We start from the raw sequence: 16,201 nt of genomic DNA, 5'->3' as shown, positions 1-16,201 counted from the left end.
CGTGGCTTGTGGGATCTTAGTTCCCTGACCAGCTATTGAACCCGGGCCCTCAGCAGTGAAAGCATGGGGTCTTAACCTTTGGACCGCCTGGGAATTCCCAGGTGATGAGTTTGTAGAGAAGGGTCAGGCAGGCATCCCCACCCTGAGTCAGAATGGCTGGGCTGAGGCTGGGTTGGGCCCCGGCTGCCACGCTGTGGACCCCTTCATCTCGTGACTACTGTGTCTCTGTTCTGAACAGGAGCTGGAGGGCCTCATCCAGGCGATGCACAGTGACGACAGCAAGGTGAGCGGAACTGTCTCCACACCCAGTAGCGCTCGGGCACAGCACTTTGGACTTGCCTTTTCACCTTTACCCTTTGCTCGCTACCATTCAGCCTGTATCTCAGCCTCTTTGTTATCAGAGGAGGGACTGAGACCCAGATAGGGGCGTAGAAGGGAGGGCATAGGTGGGGAACATGAGAAACCTGACCACATGAGCCTTTGCCCTCCCATTTTTTTATACCCCAAGACACACATGTCCTAGGCTTCTCTCAACTCTCCATTTCCTATGGAGGTTTTCTCTCAGAGCCCTAGGAAATCCTCACTTTCATCTTCAGATGGACTCACTGCATGAGGTTCTCAGAGTGATCAGGCATCTCTTTATCCTGGAGGAACAGGTGTACCCTCTACAGTAAGGAAAAAACTCACCCAGCCCTTTGACCAACGATGTCTGTTGGTGCCTCAGCCTGCAGAACAGGCCTTGCCCCTGGGGCCTGCAAGCTCTTCCTGTTGAGTGGGAGGGAAGTCGGTGAACCTTTGGGAAGGGTGCCAGCGGCTCCTGTTTGTGGCTTCACCGTGGGAGGAAGGCCCACAGGCCAAGAGAGGCAGGAGAAAGCCAAGCTAGCCTGCCCTGGCCACTAGCAGTGGAATGATCTGGCAGCTGAGTCCCTTGTGAAGAAAACTAATGTTAGGCAAACAGCTTCTCACACAACCACATTGCTGCTCCCCACGGCGATATTGCTAATCCCTGGACTGAATTTGCAGGGCATTTTTCATTTGAGGTTAGGGAGAAGCTGTTCTTAACATTTCTTCACTTAATTCTGCAACATCCTGATGACATCCTGTGGAAAGGGTGGAATTCTGACATCCTGAAATGTGGAAAATTACTTTTCTAGAATCAAAATGGGAACCCGACAGCCAGGCCAGACACCCAGGTTTCTTGATTCTCCGGCTATGGTTCTTTTCCAAGCCTTCAGTGATCCTCCTGTTCTGTAGGACAGAGACTTTGTGCCTGGGAAAGATGGACGCTGAAAGCTATACCGTCGTTATTACTTTTTCAGGTTTTTTCTGGCAGCAGCTGTTCTAACACACTTACGTGATCTCAGGTCACAGGATCTTGCCAAAAACAGCTTCGTTCAGTTTCTATTCCAGACTTTCTGGAAAAATGCCCTCCTCCTCTAGGTAGGAATTTTGCCTGCCAACTTGTGATATTCTGTTTAATGTACACTGGTACCAAGCAGAGCTGAGGGCCCGGGTGAAGCGAATGTCCTAGGGCAGCAGGTAGATAACCATACTGCAGGACTTGATCACTTCACAGAGCTCAGACATGTCAGAACATGTCTTCTAGCTGTAGGCGATTATCTGTAATTGAGCTTAGGAAAGGAGGACTTTAGTGACCAAGGTAAAAAAAAGAAGATGGAGCATTGAAACATCAAGAGAGAAGAGTCCGCTCCAACCACCAGAAGGACTGTCACGGCAGAAAAGCAGCTGCTAGTGGGAGCTCTGAGGCAACTCACCTGGGCCTTGCTGTTCGCTGGCCTGGAACCCTGGCTAACCAGGGAGGTGCTGGTGAGGTCGTGGCCAGGGAAGGCAGGGGCTCTCGTCTCCACCCAGCTGGGCACTCCTGAGCTGGAGGGTGTCCTGAATGAAGGAAACTGAGCTGCCTCTGTGCCAAACTGCAAGTCAGATCAACCTGGGGTCACGCCTTATTTAGGGTTTTTCTAATTGTGTGCGTTTTCTTCCCAAAATTTCCTGTTAAAAGTTTTTTTTGTTTTTTTTTTGCGGTACGCGGGCCTCTCACTGTTGTGGCCTCTCCTGTTGCGGAGCACAGGCTCCGGACGCACAGGCTCAGCGGCCACGGCTCACGGGCCCAGCCGCTCCGCGGCATGTGGGATCCTCCCAGATCGGGGCACGAACCCGTGTCCCCTGCATCGGCAGGCGGACTCTCAAACACTGCGCCACCAGGGAAGCCCTGTTAAAAGATTTTTAATTCAGCAGGTCAGAAACAGAAAATAGAGAAAGGGGCTCTGTGTGCCCATTGTAGGGGGCAGGTATGATGGCTCATTCATTCACTCATTCACTTCATGCATTTTCATTGAACACCTGCATGCCAGACCCTGTGCTAGGCACCAGGAATGGTTAGCAAAAGGAGACACTATTCCTGCCATCCTGGCCAAGGAGGCAGTCATCAATCAAATCAGCCAAAAGACTACAAAACCACAGTCTGTCGGCAGTGAGGCCAGGTGGAGGCTGGAGAGCCCAGGGGAGTGAGGAAGGCCTTGGAGGGAGTGCTTAGAGGCCTGACTCTGCCTGCCTACCTTCTTCTTTTTGAAATTCTTAGCTTATTTGTAATAACTTTTTACACTATAAAATAACAGTGTAATATTTAAAGAGTGGCTGTAATGTAATAAAAGGCAAGAACCCAATTACTTTTTTTTCCTAGTAACCTCTAATCTGTTTTGACAGAGTATCTTTTTTTTTAATTAATTAATTTATTTATTTTATTTATTTTTGGCTTTGTTGGTTCTTCGTTTCTGTGCAAGGGCTTTCTCTAGTTGCGGCGAGCGGGGGCCACTCTTCATCGCGGTGCGCGGGCCCCTCACTGTCGTGGCCTCTCTTGTTGCGGAGCACAGGCTCCAGATGCGCAGGCTCAGTAGTTGTGGCTCACAGGCCCAGTTGCTCCATGGCATGTGGGATCTTCCCATACCAGGGCTCGAACCCGTGTCCCCCTGCATTGGCAGGCAGATTCTCAACCACTGCACCACCAGGGAAGCCCAAGAACCCAATTATTGATTGGTAGGTGAGAAATGGTATCTCATCTGCTTGAGCTCTCTGTGTGCCTGTTGGTGACTTGTCAGTGACAGTTTCCTTCCCGCTGTTTCTTACACCCAACTGGCAGGTTCAGGCCTACCTGACGTGTTGCAAGTTGCGTTCTGCCTACTTGATCGCCGTGAAGCAAGAACACTCACGGGCCGTGGTCCTCGTCCAGCAGGTGCAGCAGGCCGCCAAGAGCAGTGGGGACGCAGTAGTGCAAGACATCTGCTCCCAGTGGCTTCTGACAAGCCACAGCCGGGGTGCCCACGGCTCGGGCTCCAGGAAGTGACCCTGGACTACGGGGCCTGACAACTGTGGGAGGGGAGTGATGGGCATGCTTCCAGCTCTTTCCTCCTGTGGGACGGGACTTCCCTGGCTCCACCCCAGGTGGGAAAGAGCTGGAATTGGACCTGACTTGCCATCCTGGGCAAAGACAGGACCTTTCACACAAGTGCCATGTTTCTGTAAACTGTGGAGTCTGTGTTTGTCTGGAGATGGCCAGTTCTTTCTACCTCAGAGTGAGTGTGTGTGTGTGTGCACGCTCTTTGCGCTCATGTTTACGCCCAAGCATTTCTGAACAAGTGAAACTCTCCCCCCACTGCAAAGAGGCACTTTACTTTAGACTTCTGCCTGTCTGAAAACCTTCCCCGCGTTTTTGGTTCTTAACCCGGGTTCATCCTCTTTGTACACAGTTCCCTCTGTGTGGAGACGTTCCAGTAGCTCCTCGTGACTGGAAGGGTTTTAACAGAGAATTATAGAGCAGCATCAAAAGGATTTCCTCTTCTTCCCTCCTTCCCGTCCCCAAATTCAGAGATGGCTTTAGGGCTGTTGCTTCCTGTGGTATAAAACCATTCTGAGTGTCTCTCCTCTCACAAGCGCAAGAGTTACCATGAATCTTTGGAAGGTGGTCTGAACCACCTTCAGGTGCTGGCATCTGAAAGCTGTGGCTACCTGTACGCATGATGGGGTCTGGAGCCCTACACATGGGCAGGAGGGGTGCCATCACGTTTATCCACAGGGAGAGAAAAGGGAACCTCTCCAATCCAAACAGGATTGCAGGAGGGTTGTTTACAAGCAAAGAACTGGCTTTTGTCAATATCCCTGCTGCAAAGTGAGAGAAAGTAGCTTCCTCTTTAAGAGTCTGGGGAGAGGAACAGTAGCCCAGAGCCTGGAACTGAATGGCTGGACTTTGCCTGTTTGAGTTACAGTCCTATATGTGCCCCTTAAATTGGTTAGGAAATCACTTCCTCTTCCCTCCTGCTTCTCTTCAGTCTCTTCGGAACAGAAGGATGGATACGCAGAGACCCAAGGTCATTGAGAAGGCAGTGCACTTCTTTGTCTTAACAAAGGGAGTCACGGGTTCACTTTGAAGTTGGACCAGCGGACAAGAATTAAACAAGGGGGGCTTCCCTGGTAGCTCAGTGGTTAAGAATCCACCTGCCAATGTAGGGAACACAGGTTCGGGCCCTGGTCCGGGAAGATCCCACATGCCACGGAGCAGCTAAGCCCATGTGCCACAACTACTGAACCTGCACGCCTAGAGCCCGTGCTCTGCAACAAGAGAAGCCACTGCAATGAGAAGCCCGTGCACCGCGACGAAGAGTAGCCCCCACTCGCCACAACTAGAGAAAACCTGTGCACAGCAACAAAGACCCAACTCAGCCATAAATAAATAAATGTACTTTTTATAAAGAAGAATTAAACAAGGGGATGGTGAAATAGGTCATGTCCAGTTGGGCAACTAGGTGAAGTGCTCCTTTAATAAGCATTGGCCTGTCTTCCCACCAGAGATGTGACGGCGTTTTGGAAAAGGTCTGCCATAGTCCATGACTTGGATTTGCAAATGAGGGGTGTGAGGAAAGCTCCGCAGCTGCGAGCCTCCCACCAGCCAGAGCTCAGCCTGTTGATCTCACGTTTGCTGCTGAGAGAAACGGGAGCTAGAAGCCAAAGTCACTATCTCTGGCACTTAGAAACCCTGTGGATTTCCCTCTGAACCAGGTTTTTTTAATAGTAAAATAAACAACTGTAAGAGCATCTGTCAGATTCAAAGTTTTGGTCCTCTTAGAGAGGGGAGAGACTGAAAAGAAAATACTAGACCCCTTTATGGGAAAGTGTGACAAGTGGCTTTGAGTCATAAAATGCATCTGTCTCCCAGAAAACATCATTTCCTGGCATCTGCTTGCCTTTCTGAGTCTGCCCTTTTTGCACTGAACATAAGCACTTTATATAAATGGGTTGCAAATCTTACAGCCCTTAATTTGGGATGTTAAGACCAGATTTTCCTGACTCTCAATTAGTTGAACTATAAAATAGGCAGCCATTGACTAGACTGACGTAAGATGAGGCTAAGGGCTTTTGGGCATCAGGCTGTGGTCTCCAGCAAAAAACAAGATAACAAACTAATGGACACGTCAAAGGGTTGAATGTTTTATTATAAGCAAGTCTTAATAAAGTGTCTGTCCTACAAGTTCTTGGCTTCATGGCTCCTTTGTGTTGTCTTGCTCTTATCCTTCCCTTCCTTCATGCCTTGTGTTCTGTATGGGGAAAAAAGGTGGGTGGGAAACATGAGATGGCCTTCAACTCCTGAACTTCTCTAAATGATTCCCATCATAACTCAGGACTGTGGTTAGGATTTATCTCAAGATTCCTAATATGTTAAAAACTATTAGTGTACTCTCTGCCACCAGGAAACTGTCTTGCTTCATTCAGAGTGGTGGGTGGAGGTAGGTTATACATTCATCAGGTATAGAAGGCAAATGAAAAGTCCCTCCCATCCCTGTCCCTTTAGCCCAGTCCCCTCCCAGAGGCCACCAGGGTGACCAGTTTCTAACGTATAGTTCCAGAGCTATTTTATGCATAAAGAAGCAGTAACGCCTAAAGTATTTCGTGGTGAAGATACACCATAATTATTTAACCAGCCTCTGTTGATGGGCATTTTAGGTTGTTGCCATCTTTGCCACAACAGATTATGCTGCGGGGAATCATGTTGTCTCGAATACCCTGGGTCAGAGGATATGTGCATTCGGTAAATATTGTCAGTTGCCTTCCAAAGAGGTCATGGCAATTCACTCTCCCACCAGCGCTGTAGGACAAGTGCCTGCTTTCCCACAGTTATCAAACTTTGTATATCTTTGCCAGGCTGAGAATGAAAAATGGAACTCTGAAGTTTTTTTCAAGCTGTTAATTCTACGTATCTTTTTAATAGCAACCAAACTGTGACTCTTTGAAACCAGGTGTAGGGTCTTTGGGGAAAGTAGAACTCAAGTTGGGCTTAACCCTCTGACGGCACACGTGTGCAGTATGATACTTGAACCATGGACAGTAACATTGCTGCCATTATCACCTTTCCCTAGAAACATGATCTCATCCAATTTCTCATTTAAAAAAATTAACAAAGCTTCAAAAACAGGGCTTCCCTGGTGGCGCAGTGGTTGAGAGTCCGCCTGCCGATGCAGGGGACACGGGTTGGTGCCCCGGTCCGGGAAGATCCCACATGCCGCGGAGCGACTAGGCCCGTGAGCCATGGCCGCTGAGCCTGCGCGTCCGGAGCCTGTGCTCCACAACGGGAGAGGCCGCAGCGGTGAGAGGCCTGCGTACAGCAAAAAACAAAACAAAAAAAAAAACACTTCAAAAACAAACACAACAAACAAAAAGTAATGATGAAGGTAGACTGAAAAGCACCTGTTTGGGATCTGGCACAAAGATGCGTCACAACAAAGGAAATTGGAACACCCAACCTAACCCTAGGATAGAGGACGCTGACTATGTTTAGAAACCTGAGACATTCCAAATTTACCGGATATCTTTGGCTGGAGCTTAAGTGAAGTAGATCAAATGCTGTCAGACTTTTCATGCTCAAGCAACCAAATGTCAATAGTCACAGTTACCCTGAGGGAAATGGCCTGTTCTTGGTCATCATCTTCTCTTCCACAGTAATGATGTTGACTAACCCATCCTTGAAACCTCCGATTCTACAACAAATTTATTCAACATCTGGTTTACTGAAGGGCTTCTTTGGTGGAGCGCTTTCCTGCTCGCTGTTTCTTCACATTCTTATTTCTGCTGGGAACTCTTTAACCACCTCCACTACCCCAACCCTCCAGTCTCCTGTTGTTAAAACCCTTTCATCAAGCCCCTTTCAAGTACCTTTTCTACAAATTATTTGCCGCTCTGGCTATACTTCCTCTTCGTCCCACTGAAGGGCTAAAATTCTTCAAGGTCTTATCCATTCTCTCTTGACACTCTTATACTCTCCCGTACAATCCCATAGCTTCAGCAATCATCTTGATTGGCTGAGTTCCAAGTCAAATTTCTCCCCCTTAATGTTTTTCCACAGCAGATCCACTTTTGATTGCTTTCTGGAAATCACCCAGATGGCTGACCTGCCTGCCTCTAAAAATAGTAGCATGTCCAAAATGGAACACGTCCTATTCCACCCACAAACCTAATCTTCCTGTGTCAGTGAATATTAGTATCAATCAATAAATGTTATTACTATTGTACATGCTGCCTGGGTTAGAAACCTCAGGGGTTCTCTGTATTGACTTTCTGTTCCCTTCTCGATCAACAAACATTCAAGTACCTACCATGCATATATCCAGTTGAAAGCCAAATCCTTTCATCCTATTTTCCCAGTCGGAAGACACTGGCCCTTCCACTGCATCCCCTTACTTCAGGTCCTTGTCACTTTCTCCGCTGACTGTTGCAGAAGCCTCTTTTCACCTCAAACACCTATGTAAAAGTTGGTTCTCCTACCAACTCCATATTAACAAACAATACTTCTAGAAGAATAAACAACTCTATCATCTTCAGGCGTGGGAAGTCTTTCTAAGCAGATACAAACCCAAGGATCCTTGAAACATTTAATTGTCATTATTGTGGTTAAAATGCCCATAACAACAACAACAACAAAATTACCATTTTAACTATTTTGAAGTGTACAGTCCATGGCATTAAATACATTCCCATTTTTGTGCAGCCATCACCACTGTCCCTCTCCAGAACTTTTTCATCTTCCCAACCTGAAATTCTGTACCCATTAAGCACTAACCCTCTATCCGTCCCCCCACTGTCCCCAGCCCCTGGTAACCACCGTAATGCATTTGCCCTTTGTCATATATGTTGCAAACATGTTTTTCTAGGTTTTGATGGTCCTTTTATTTTTGTTACAGTGTATTTTATTTATTCATTTATTTTTAATAATTAATTACTTTTTTTTGGCTGCATTGGGTCTTCGTTGCTGCGCACGGGCTTTCTCTAGTTGCAGTGAGCAGGGGCTACTCTTCGTTGTGGTGCGTGGGCTTCTCACTGCAGTGACTTTTCTTGTGGAGCACGGGCTCTAGGCACACGGGCTTCAGTAGTTGTGGCCTGAAGGCTCTAGAGCTCAGGCTCGGTAGTTGTGGTGCATGGGCGTAGTTGCTCCGCGGCATGTGGGATCTTCCCAGACCAGGGCTGGAACCTGTGTCCCCTTCGTTGGCAGGTGGATTCTTAACCACTGTGCCACCAGGGAAGCCCTGTTACAGTGTATTTTTAAAACTCATGAGCAATACATTTGATTACATAAAAATTGTCTTTTCATTATGCTAAGTGAAATAAGCCAGATACAAAAGGACAAATAATAAATAATATATGATTCCATAAGGCACCTACATCAATTCTCTCAGTACTTCAGGGCCCTTTTCAAATGGCACTTCTGCTGAGAACATTTTTGTTTTCTGGTTCCCCTCTTCCTTCTCTGCTCCCGCCCCGTGGATGTGGACTCTTACTCCTTTAACCTTTCTGTGTCTCTTAAAACTCCCCTATTCTGCCTTCCTGACAGTCATTTTTTTACTTGTCCTTTTGTTCCCTCATAGACCATAAGCTCCTCAAAGGCAAGGATCATCTCTTGCTCACCTTTGAGTTCACCCACAATTACTTGCACATTATTTACTAGTAAATAAAGATTTTTGAATTAAACTGTAAAGAATATAGCATGTCCTGAACCAGAAATAGTTGAGAAAGTGAAACATTTTTTAAGTTATCTGTTCAAGAGTCTTTTTCCAGACTGTAAGCTGGTCAAATGACTATAAGTTCAAATGCCTTATTTATATCCCCAGGACTGAGCCTGGCACATGATGGGCTGTCAGTAAACTTTAGCTGAATGTTTTAATTGGATTGAACAAATGGAAACAGTTCATTTAAGGAAACTACCAGCATAGAAGTCATTTCCTTAGAGAGAAAAACATTTTTGCTTGTAGGGAAAATGGGCAAGATTGAACATATTTAAAGAAAAGCTGAGAAGATTCTTTTCATTTCTGTGTTGATATTTTAAGAACCTTTGAGCTGAGGGAAAAAATCCAATATAGTAGTTACTCCAATTTAATGGAAATAGGAACTCAATGAATAGAAATTTGACTCCCACTATCTTTTTAAAAGTAAATTATCGAACTGTTCCTAAGTCACCTGCGTCAGACAGCACCTGCAAAGAACTATGTACTTTTTAGAGCTAGAAGTGATCATAGAAGACATTGACTACATCCCCTATTTTATTTTTTGTTCACTTATTTATTCAACAAATATTACGGTTATATTGTGAGCTGTATGCTGGAGTTTACAGAGTCATAGAAGATGCCCGGTCACTTGCTATTGTCTCATATATTAAATATTGAGAGGATGTCCAGGGTGTAAATGAGAGCTCATGGGAGGAGTACTGAATACAGACTGGAGGGAGGCCAATGAAGGCTTCCCAGCAGACATGATGCTCAGGATACAAGTAGCGGGAGAAAGGGGTCCAGAGACAACAGAGTATCTAACTGAGAGAAATCAAAGAAATCGCATCAGGCTGGAGCCTGGTCAGCGTGCTGTGACCAGGTTATGTGGGGTCTCGTAAGCTTGTTAAGGAGTTTGGGATTTAACCCGTTGGATAATAGAAGGACACCAAAATGTTCTAAGCAAGAGAGTGACGTGACGTGACAAATTTTAAGGTCACTTTGGCTGCAGAATGGAGCACAGGTTAGTCAGGGGGAAAAGTAGAAGCAGAGATGTTACCAAGTTTGGGTAGTAGTTGAGGCTTCCTGTAGCCCTCAAAATAAAGTCCAAATTCGGACTTCCTTGGCAGTCCAGTCGTTAAGACTTCAAGCTCCCAACACAGGGGGCGTGGGTTCCATCCCTGGTCAGGGAAGATCCTGCATGCCGTGTGGTGCAGCCAAAAATATATAATAATAATAAAGTCCAAATTCTCACCAGGGCTCATAAGGCCCCTCCTTACTGGATCCCTACCTACCTCTCATTTCTCACCTTCCAACCCCCAACTCCCTTCTTTCAGCTTCTCAGATGTGATATATGCTTTGCCCCCTCTGAGCCTGCTGCCTGGACCACTTTTTACCTTCTCTTCACCTAGTGAAAAAGTCTTGTTAAGCGTATGCTACTTGTTTTAGGACGTCTTCTTAGATCTCTTCCCTCCATCCCAGACTAGCATGGGCATTTCTGCCACGTGTCCTTGTAGTGAGGGACGAAACAGAATCTCTCTGGCTCACTTCCTACCGCCCATGCTTGCAACAATCCTGGCACAAAGTGTGTGTCTTGTTTTAATAAATGAATGATCTAATGGTGGCGTGAGGGTATCTACAATTTAAGGGGCAAGTAGAGGAAGAAGAACCTGCAAAGAAATCCCAGAAGGAGGAGGAGAACCAGAAGAATGCAGGTCACAGAAGCCAAGGGAGCAAGTGTGGATCTCTAGGTTCCATATGGCTCTACTTGTAAACCACCCACAAAGAGCCAAGGAGGGCAACAAATAGAAACATGAACTTCATCTTTGATGAAAGAAGGAGACAAATGTTAAGAGAAATTCTCAACATGAAGATTAAACAATCTTCATGGATGGAGTGACACCTCTTCCACTGTGGAAAGAGGCAAGGAAGAAAATACGAGTGGGATATAGACAAGTTTGCTGGTTTTGTAGCAGAAAGTTGAGGAGTTAAGACTGATGGCTTCCCAGTTCTCCATGAAATCAGAGGAGAAACCAGCTGTTAATAGTTCAAGGGAGCTGTTGGGTGGAGTGGCTTGAGAATATGGAGAGGACGTGAACCTCTCCATATTGTAACCTAAGAGGCATTTTCACTATGAAGTTTTTGAAGCTTACTTGGGCCCCTGTGCGTTAAGGGAGTTGCTGGAAGTTGTATTCTAGGTGGCGGGGGGCGGGAAGCCAGGTTGCTTTCTGAAGGCATTTTTATGCAAGCATTGCTATCAAATTACCTAAAGAGATCTCAGAAGATCTTAAATTCCCACGGCTCTAATTACCTTTGGTTGGGGGTGGTGGATTTCTTCATTCTAAATCAATGTCCAATTTTGTACCTAACTTTGTAACTGTAATTGTGTATTATTCTTTTAAAGATGATCCCATGAAAAAATAAATAAATAAAAAAATAAAGATGATCCCACGAATTGTATAAGCTTCCTTGGATCCATCCTTGACTGTGGAAGAACAGGTGATCAGGCAGCACTGAAAGCCCAGTTGACACTGAGGACCAGTGATTGATAGTGGCTCCAGTCTGCCAGGTTGAGTGATTTTCTCCAGCAGCACTCTTGGCGTGTAGAAATCAGAGAGTTGGATTCTTCTAGCCTTTGCTAGATGGGATGATAATGGCACAGGGAATTGACAAGAGAGAAAGCTGGGGGAGCAGAAGGTTGTGGTTGGAGTGGGATGTTGGAAGTTAAGATATCTGAGAAGCCGCAAGCTCATGTGATGACAAAGTGCCCAGGTGTGGTCCTTGTCATGGGAATGGGAGATGAAGAGGGGTGGAGGAAAAGGTCAGTGTTGAGGAGATCAGGGAACTGAGTCTGAGTGGACGTGCAGGACACTTTCAAATACTAGTGCTAGAGAATAGTAAATATATTTAAGAATATGTGGAGATCTCTTTTACTTAGGCTCTGGTGCTCAGTTCTGACATAATACAACCTGATACCCTGGACATCGGCTCCCATGACTGACATTGTTTAAGCCCCAGGGGAACACACCTTGACTGCATCCAAATGCTCTCAAGGTGCGTAGATTGTGCTGCTGCTTCTGAGTGCAGGCAGAATTTGAAGAGAGGAAGCAGTTGGGGAAAAGACAATTAATTAACTTGTCAAATTCTTTCTCAGCATGATCGTAATGGAGACTTGCATTACAATGAGCATCATTTTCACGTAGTAGTGCTGAGTGTCTATTTTCTTGTCTCTCCATATTTCAGTATGCCTGCATTTGCAACACGTATAACGGAGGCTACAAAATAATTAATTTATATTACTTTTAAATTGATAGACATGTAGGTGTAGAGGAAACACGCATGAAGTATGATATCCATTGTTTACATTGGTGGTTAAAGGGACATTGAACACTAGAATCATGAATAGTTTTATTTTTATAAAAATTCATAGAGATAATTAAATTTTTTAAACTAAAAAAATTAGTTTATTTAAATAATTTTGATTTAAAATGTTGATATTCATCTCTATAATGTTTTCTATTTTGCCTTTTAATTTTGATAGATAATTTAAATATCTTAGAAGAACGATAAATACGTTAAAATTTTTTTTATTTCTTTAATTTACATTTTTATGAAAATATATTTAAATTGCATATACTTTGAATACAAGTACATTTTGTATTTTTTTTAATCCTTTAGTTAAATAACTACTGCCATTACAACACAAAATATTGGGTGATTAAAACCACATAATCAGTGATTTTATTGAGCTGAAAGCCACGTGAAGCAGAGCTACCTTCCCACTCCGCTCCCTCCATTGGACTATGACAAGAGCAAGAAATAAACTTTTTTGCATTAAGCCACTAAAATTTAGCATTGTTTGTTACAGCAGTTGATCTACCTTCTATCAGAACAAGTTGTACAACATGTTTTCTGATCTTCTCAGCTGATTGTTTTGGCTAAGAGATATCATATATCCATATGTAGAAAAAATAGATTGTACATATAGATTAAAATTTGGATGAATACCTGTGAATGAATAGCAGAGCTATTAAGACTCTGTACTAGGATGTTAGATCAGTTATCACTGTGGATACTGAAATTAATGAAAGATGACAGATCTTTGGGGTGGAGGAAAATATAATGAAACAGATAAGGAAATTGAAGGTGATGAAAGTAGGTCAGGAAGACATCTGCCTTGGATCCGTAGTGATGATGGAAAAAAGTAGGTTTAAAAAATGGTAAGATATCAGCAATTTTATATGGCTTAACATAATACTATTGTGTCAGTTAGGACATAGACTTCAACAATAAGGACCATTTATCGTGTTATGTAACAAGTCTTAAGGGAGGGCAATCCAGTCTTGGCTAATTCGGTGACTCACTGCTTTATCGTCAGCGACCCAGGTTATTTCTATCTTTCCCTCTACCATCTTCAGCATGTGAGTTTGGTCTTTGGGCCAGCTCAGCTTCACTCATGACTCAAGATAATTGTGGTAGATTCAGACGTCATATTCAGCCATGACAATGTCCAACAGAAGAAGACAGAAAATTTCTTCCTGTGTCTCACTTTTTAGTCAATGAGGAAGCCCTCTCCCAGAAGCTTCCATACCCCATGATTGAGGCACATGCTTTTTCCATAACCAATCACTTGCAAGGGAAATACGCTCACCTATGATTGTCTTGGATCAGCAGTTCACAGCCCCAGCTGCACATTAAAATCATCCAGGACTTTCCAAAACTTTGCCCAAGAACAGAATAATTAAACATGAATCTGAGGTAAGACCTAGGCATTGGCATTTTATATATATATATTTTTAAATAAATTTATTTATTTATTTTTCGCTGCATTGGGTCTTCGTTGTTGGGTCTTCATTGCTGCGCGCGGGCTTTCTGTAGTTACTGCAAGTGGGGTCTACTCTTCAGCGTGGTGCGCGGGCTTCTCATTGCGGTGGATTCTCTTGTTGCAGAGCTCGGGCTCTAGGCGTGCGGGCTTCAGTAGTTGTGGCACTCAGGTTCAGTAGTTGTGGCGCACGGGCTTAGTTGCTCCACGGCATGTGGGATCTTCCCGGACCAGGGCTGGAACCCATGTCCCCTGCATTGGCAGGTGGATTCTCAACCACTGCGCCACCAGGGAAGCCCCAAGGCATTTTATATATTTTAAAATACAGCTAGCGTTGAGAACACTGCAATAGGTTAATCAGGGCCATGGTGACAGTGGTAGCCAACAGCATCTGCTGAAACTACTAATTTTTAATTTCCAAGTAAAATATGAAAATATTCTTTTTTTTAATTGAAATATTATTTCCCATAATTCTTCTCAAGGGCAACCTCTCTTGTGCGTTCATTGTATATAGTTTTTGACCTTTTTCTGTACTGTTACATACTTATATATGTATCCATAGAAAATATATGGTATCATGTTAGATGTGTGTAATTTTTAAATATAAATCTTATCACCTGCACATATTCATCATTCTGCAACTCATCAATTTATATAAATATGTGTGTGTGTGTGCATAATCATCTTTTTGGATTAATTACCCCAATACAAATGTACTACTTCATTGTGTGATTATACCAAAGATTATTTAGTTTTCTCCAATTGATGGACTTTTAGGTTGTTTCCATTGTTTTTCTAGTACAAGCAATGCCTCCTTACACACATGTAGTAATGTTATTGCAGATATTGAGAAGTAGATCTCTGGGTAGAATTGGCATCACCACTTCTTCCACTCATACCAGCAGTATATAAAAATATCTATTTTCTAGACTTTTGCCAAAATTTGTTAAGCTCTCTAATTTTTCACAATCTGATCGTTAAAAAATTACATCTTGTTTTGATTTGTAGTTCCCTGATCATTACTAAGGTGTATTGACCATTTTTATTTCTTCTGCAAATTTCCTGTTTATATCTTCTGCAAAGTGCTTTGTTGGGTACTATGTCTTGTTCTTATTGAGAGGTAAAAGTTCTTTATATAATATGATTACTACTCTTTTTTCTGATCTATATATCAGCGTAACAGATGCTGTGGGGTGCCAACCAACTTATTCATTTCAGAAACGATGCACCCATTCCCCCAGAAGCTGGGAACGTAGGTAGCTGACAGCTCACAGCTGAGTCTCTCTCTAGAACTTGCCTTCACCCAGGCCATGCCCCCTTCCTGGAAGCTGCCCACATCCACTGACTGGTCAGTGTGGGGAATAAAAGTCAACCTCCTTTCCTCAATTCAGGACAGCTCAGTTCCAGAGCTCCCTGTGGGATCAGGATCGTCTAAGCCTTCGTGAGACTGTACCACAGTTCCACTTTGCCCTTTGCCCAGTCCTGCTTCCATCACTCCCCCGTAGGTATTGATCCCTAGAGAACTCCCCACAAACTCCCTGTGTGCAAATGTCCATCTCAGAGTCTATTTCCCAGGATACCTGACCTGAATTACAAGAATACCCATCAACATCACGACTTTTAACTTAATTTTTGGTGTGTTTTTTAGTTGTATCCCTCTTTTCCTGTATGCTTTTTGCTTTTCATATCTCAAAAAGACCTTCCCTCTTCTAAGATCTTAAAGATATACTCCTATATTTTCTTCTAATACTTTTAGTTTTTTTTTTTTTTTTTTTGGCTGCATTGGGTCTTCATTGCTGCACGTGGGCTTTCTCTAGTTGTGGTGAGCGGGAACTACTCTTCATTGTGATGCTAAGGCTTCTCATCGCGGTGGCTTCTCTTGTTGCGGAGCATGGACTCTAGGCATGCAGGCTTCAGCAGTTGTGGTCCGTGGGCTCAGTAGTTGTGGCTTGCGGGTTCTAGAGCGCAGGCTCAGTAGTTATGGTGCACGGGCTTAGTTGCTCCGTGGCAAGTGGGATCTTCCCGGACTGGGGCTCGAACCCGTGTCCCCTGCATTGGCAGGTGGATTCTTAATCACTGCACCACCAGGGAAGTCCCTGGATAGCTATTTGTTCAACATCATTTATTGAACAGTCTACTCTTTTCTCCCTGATTTGAAATGTGACCTCTACAGCTATCACATTCTAACATGACTCTTCCCCCCCACCATAGCTGAATGCTTCCTAGTGAGCATCAGACCCAAGCCAAACCTGAGATTCTTTAAATACTAAAAATAGAAAATAGCTGCAGTGCCTCTTCAATGGTAAAAACCGCAAGGTGTAAATCTTGAGAGTTTTCAACA

General features: G+C 44.3%; 1 protein-coding gene across 3 annotated transcripts in view; it reads left to right on the top strand.

The window, feature by feature from the left end:
* The window catches only part of ZFYVE26 (zinc finger FYVE-type containing 26), a 62,933-nt gene extending 57,394 nt beyond the window's left edge, over positions 1 to 5,539 (top strand). For 2 of the 3 annotated variants that reach the window (XM_032622241.1, XM_032622242.1), the window contains exons 41-42: positions 239 to 283; positions 3,158 to 5,537. In XM_032622241.1, coding sequence (XP_032478132.1) covers positions 239 to 283; positions 3,158 to 3,361 — 249 coding nt within the window. In that variant the 3' untranslated portion in view covers positions 3,362 to 5,537. Of the gene's footprint in view, positions 1 to 238; positions 284 to 3,157 lie in introns of all 3 variants that reach the window. The other variant, XM_032622243.1, reaches the window with a different exon arrangement.
* Positions 5,540 to 16,201: the final 10,662 nt, after the last annotated feature.

The sequence above is a fragment of the Phocoena sinus genome, chromosome 2 (genome assembly GCF_008692025.1).
Source record: "Phocoena sinus isolate mPhoSin1 chromosome 2, mPhoSin1.pri, whole genome shotgun sequence".
Taxonomy (NCBI): domain Eukaryota; kingdom Metazoa; phylum Chordata; class Mammalia; order Artiodactyla; family Phocoenidae; genus Phocoena; species Phocoena sinus.
Note: the sequence above shows the minus strand (reverse complement) of the source record. Positions and strands in the feature narration are given on the sequence as shown.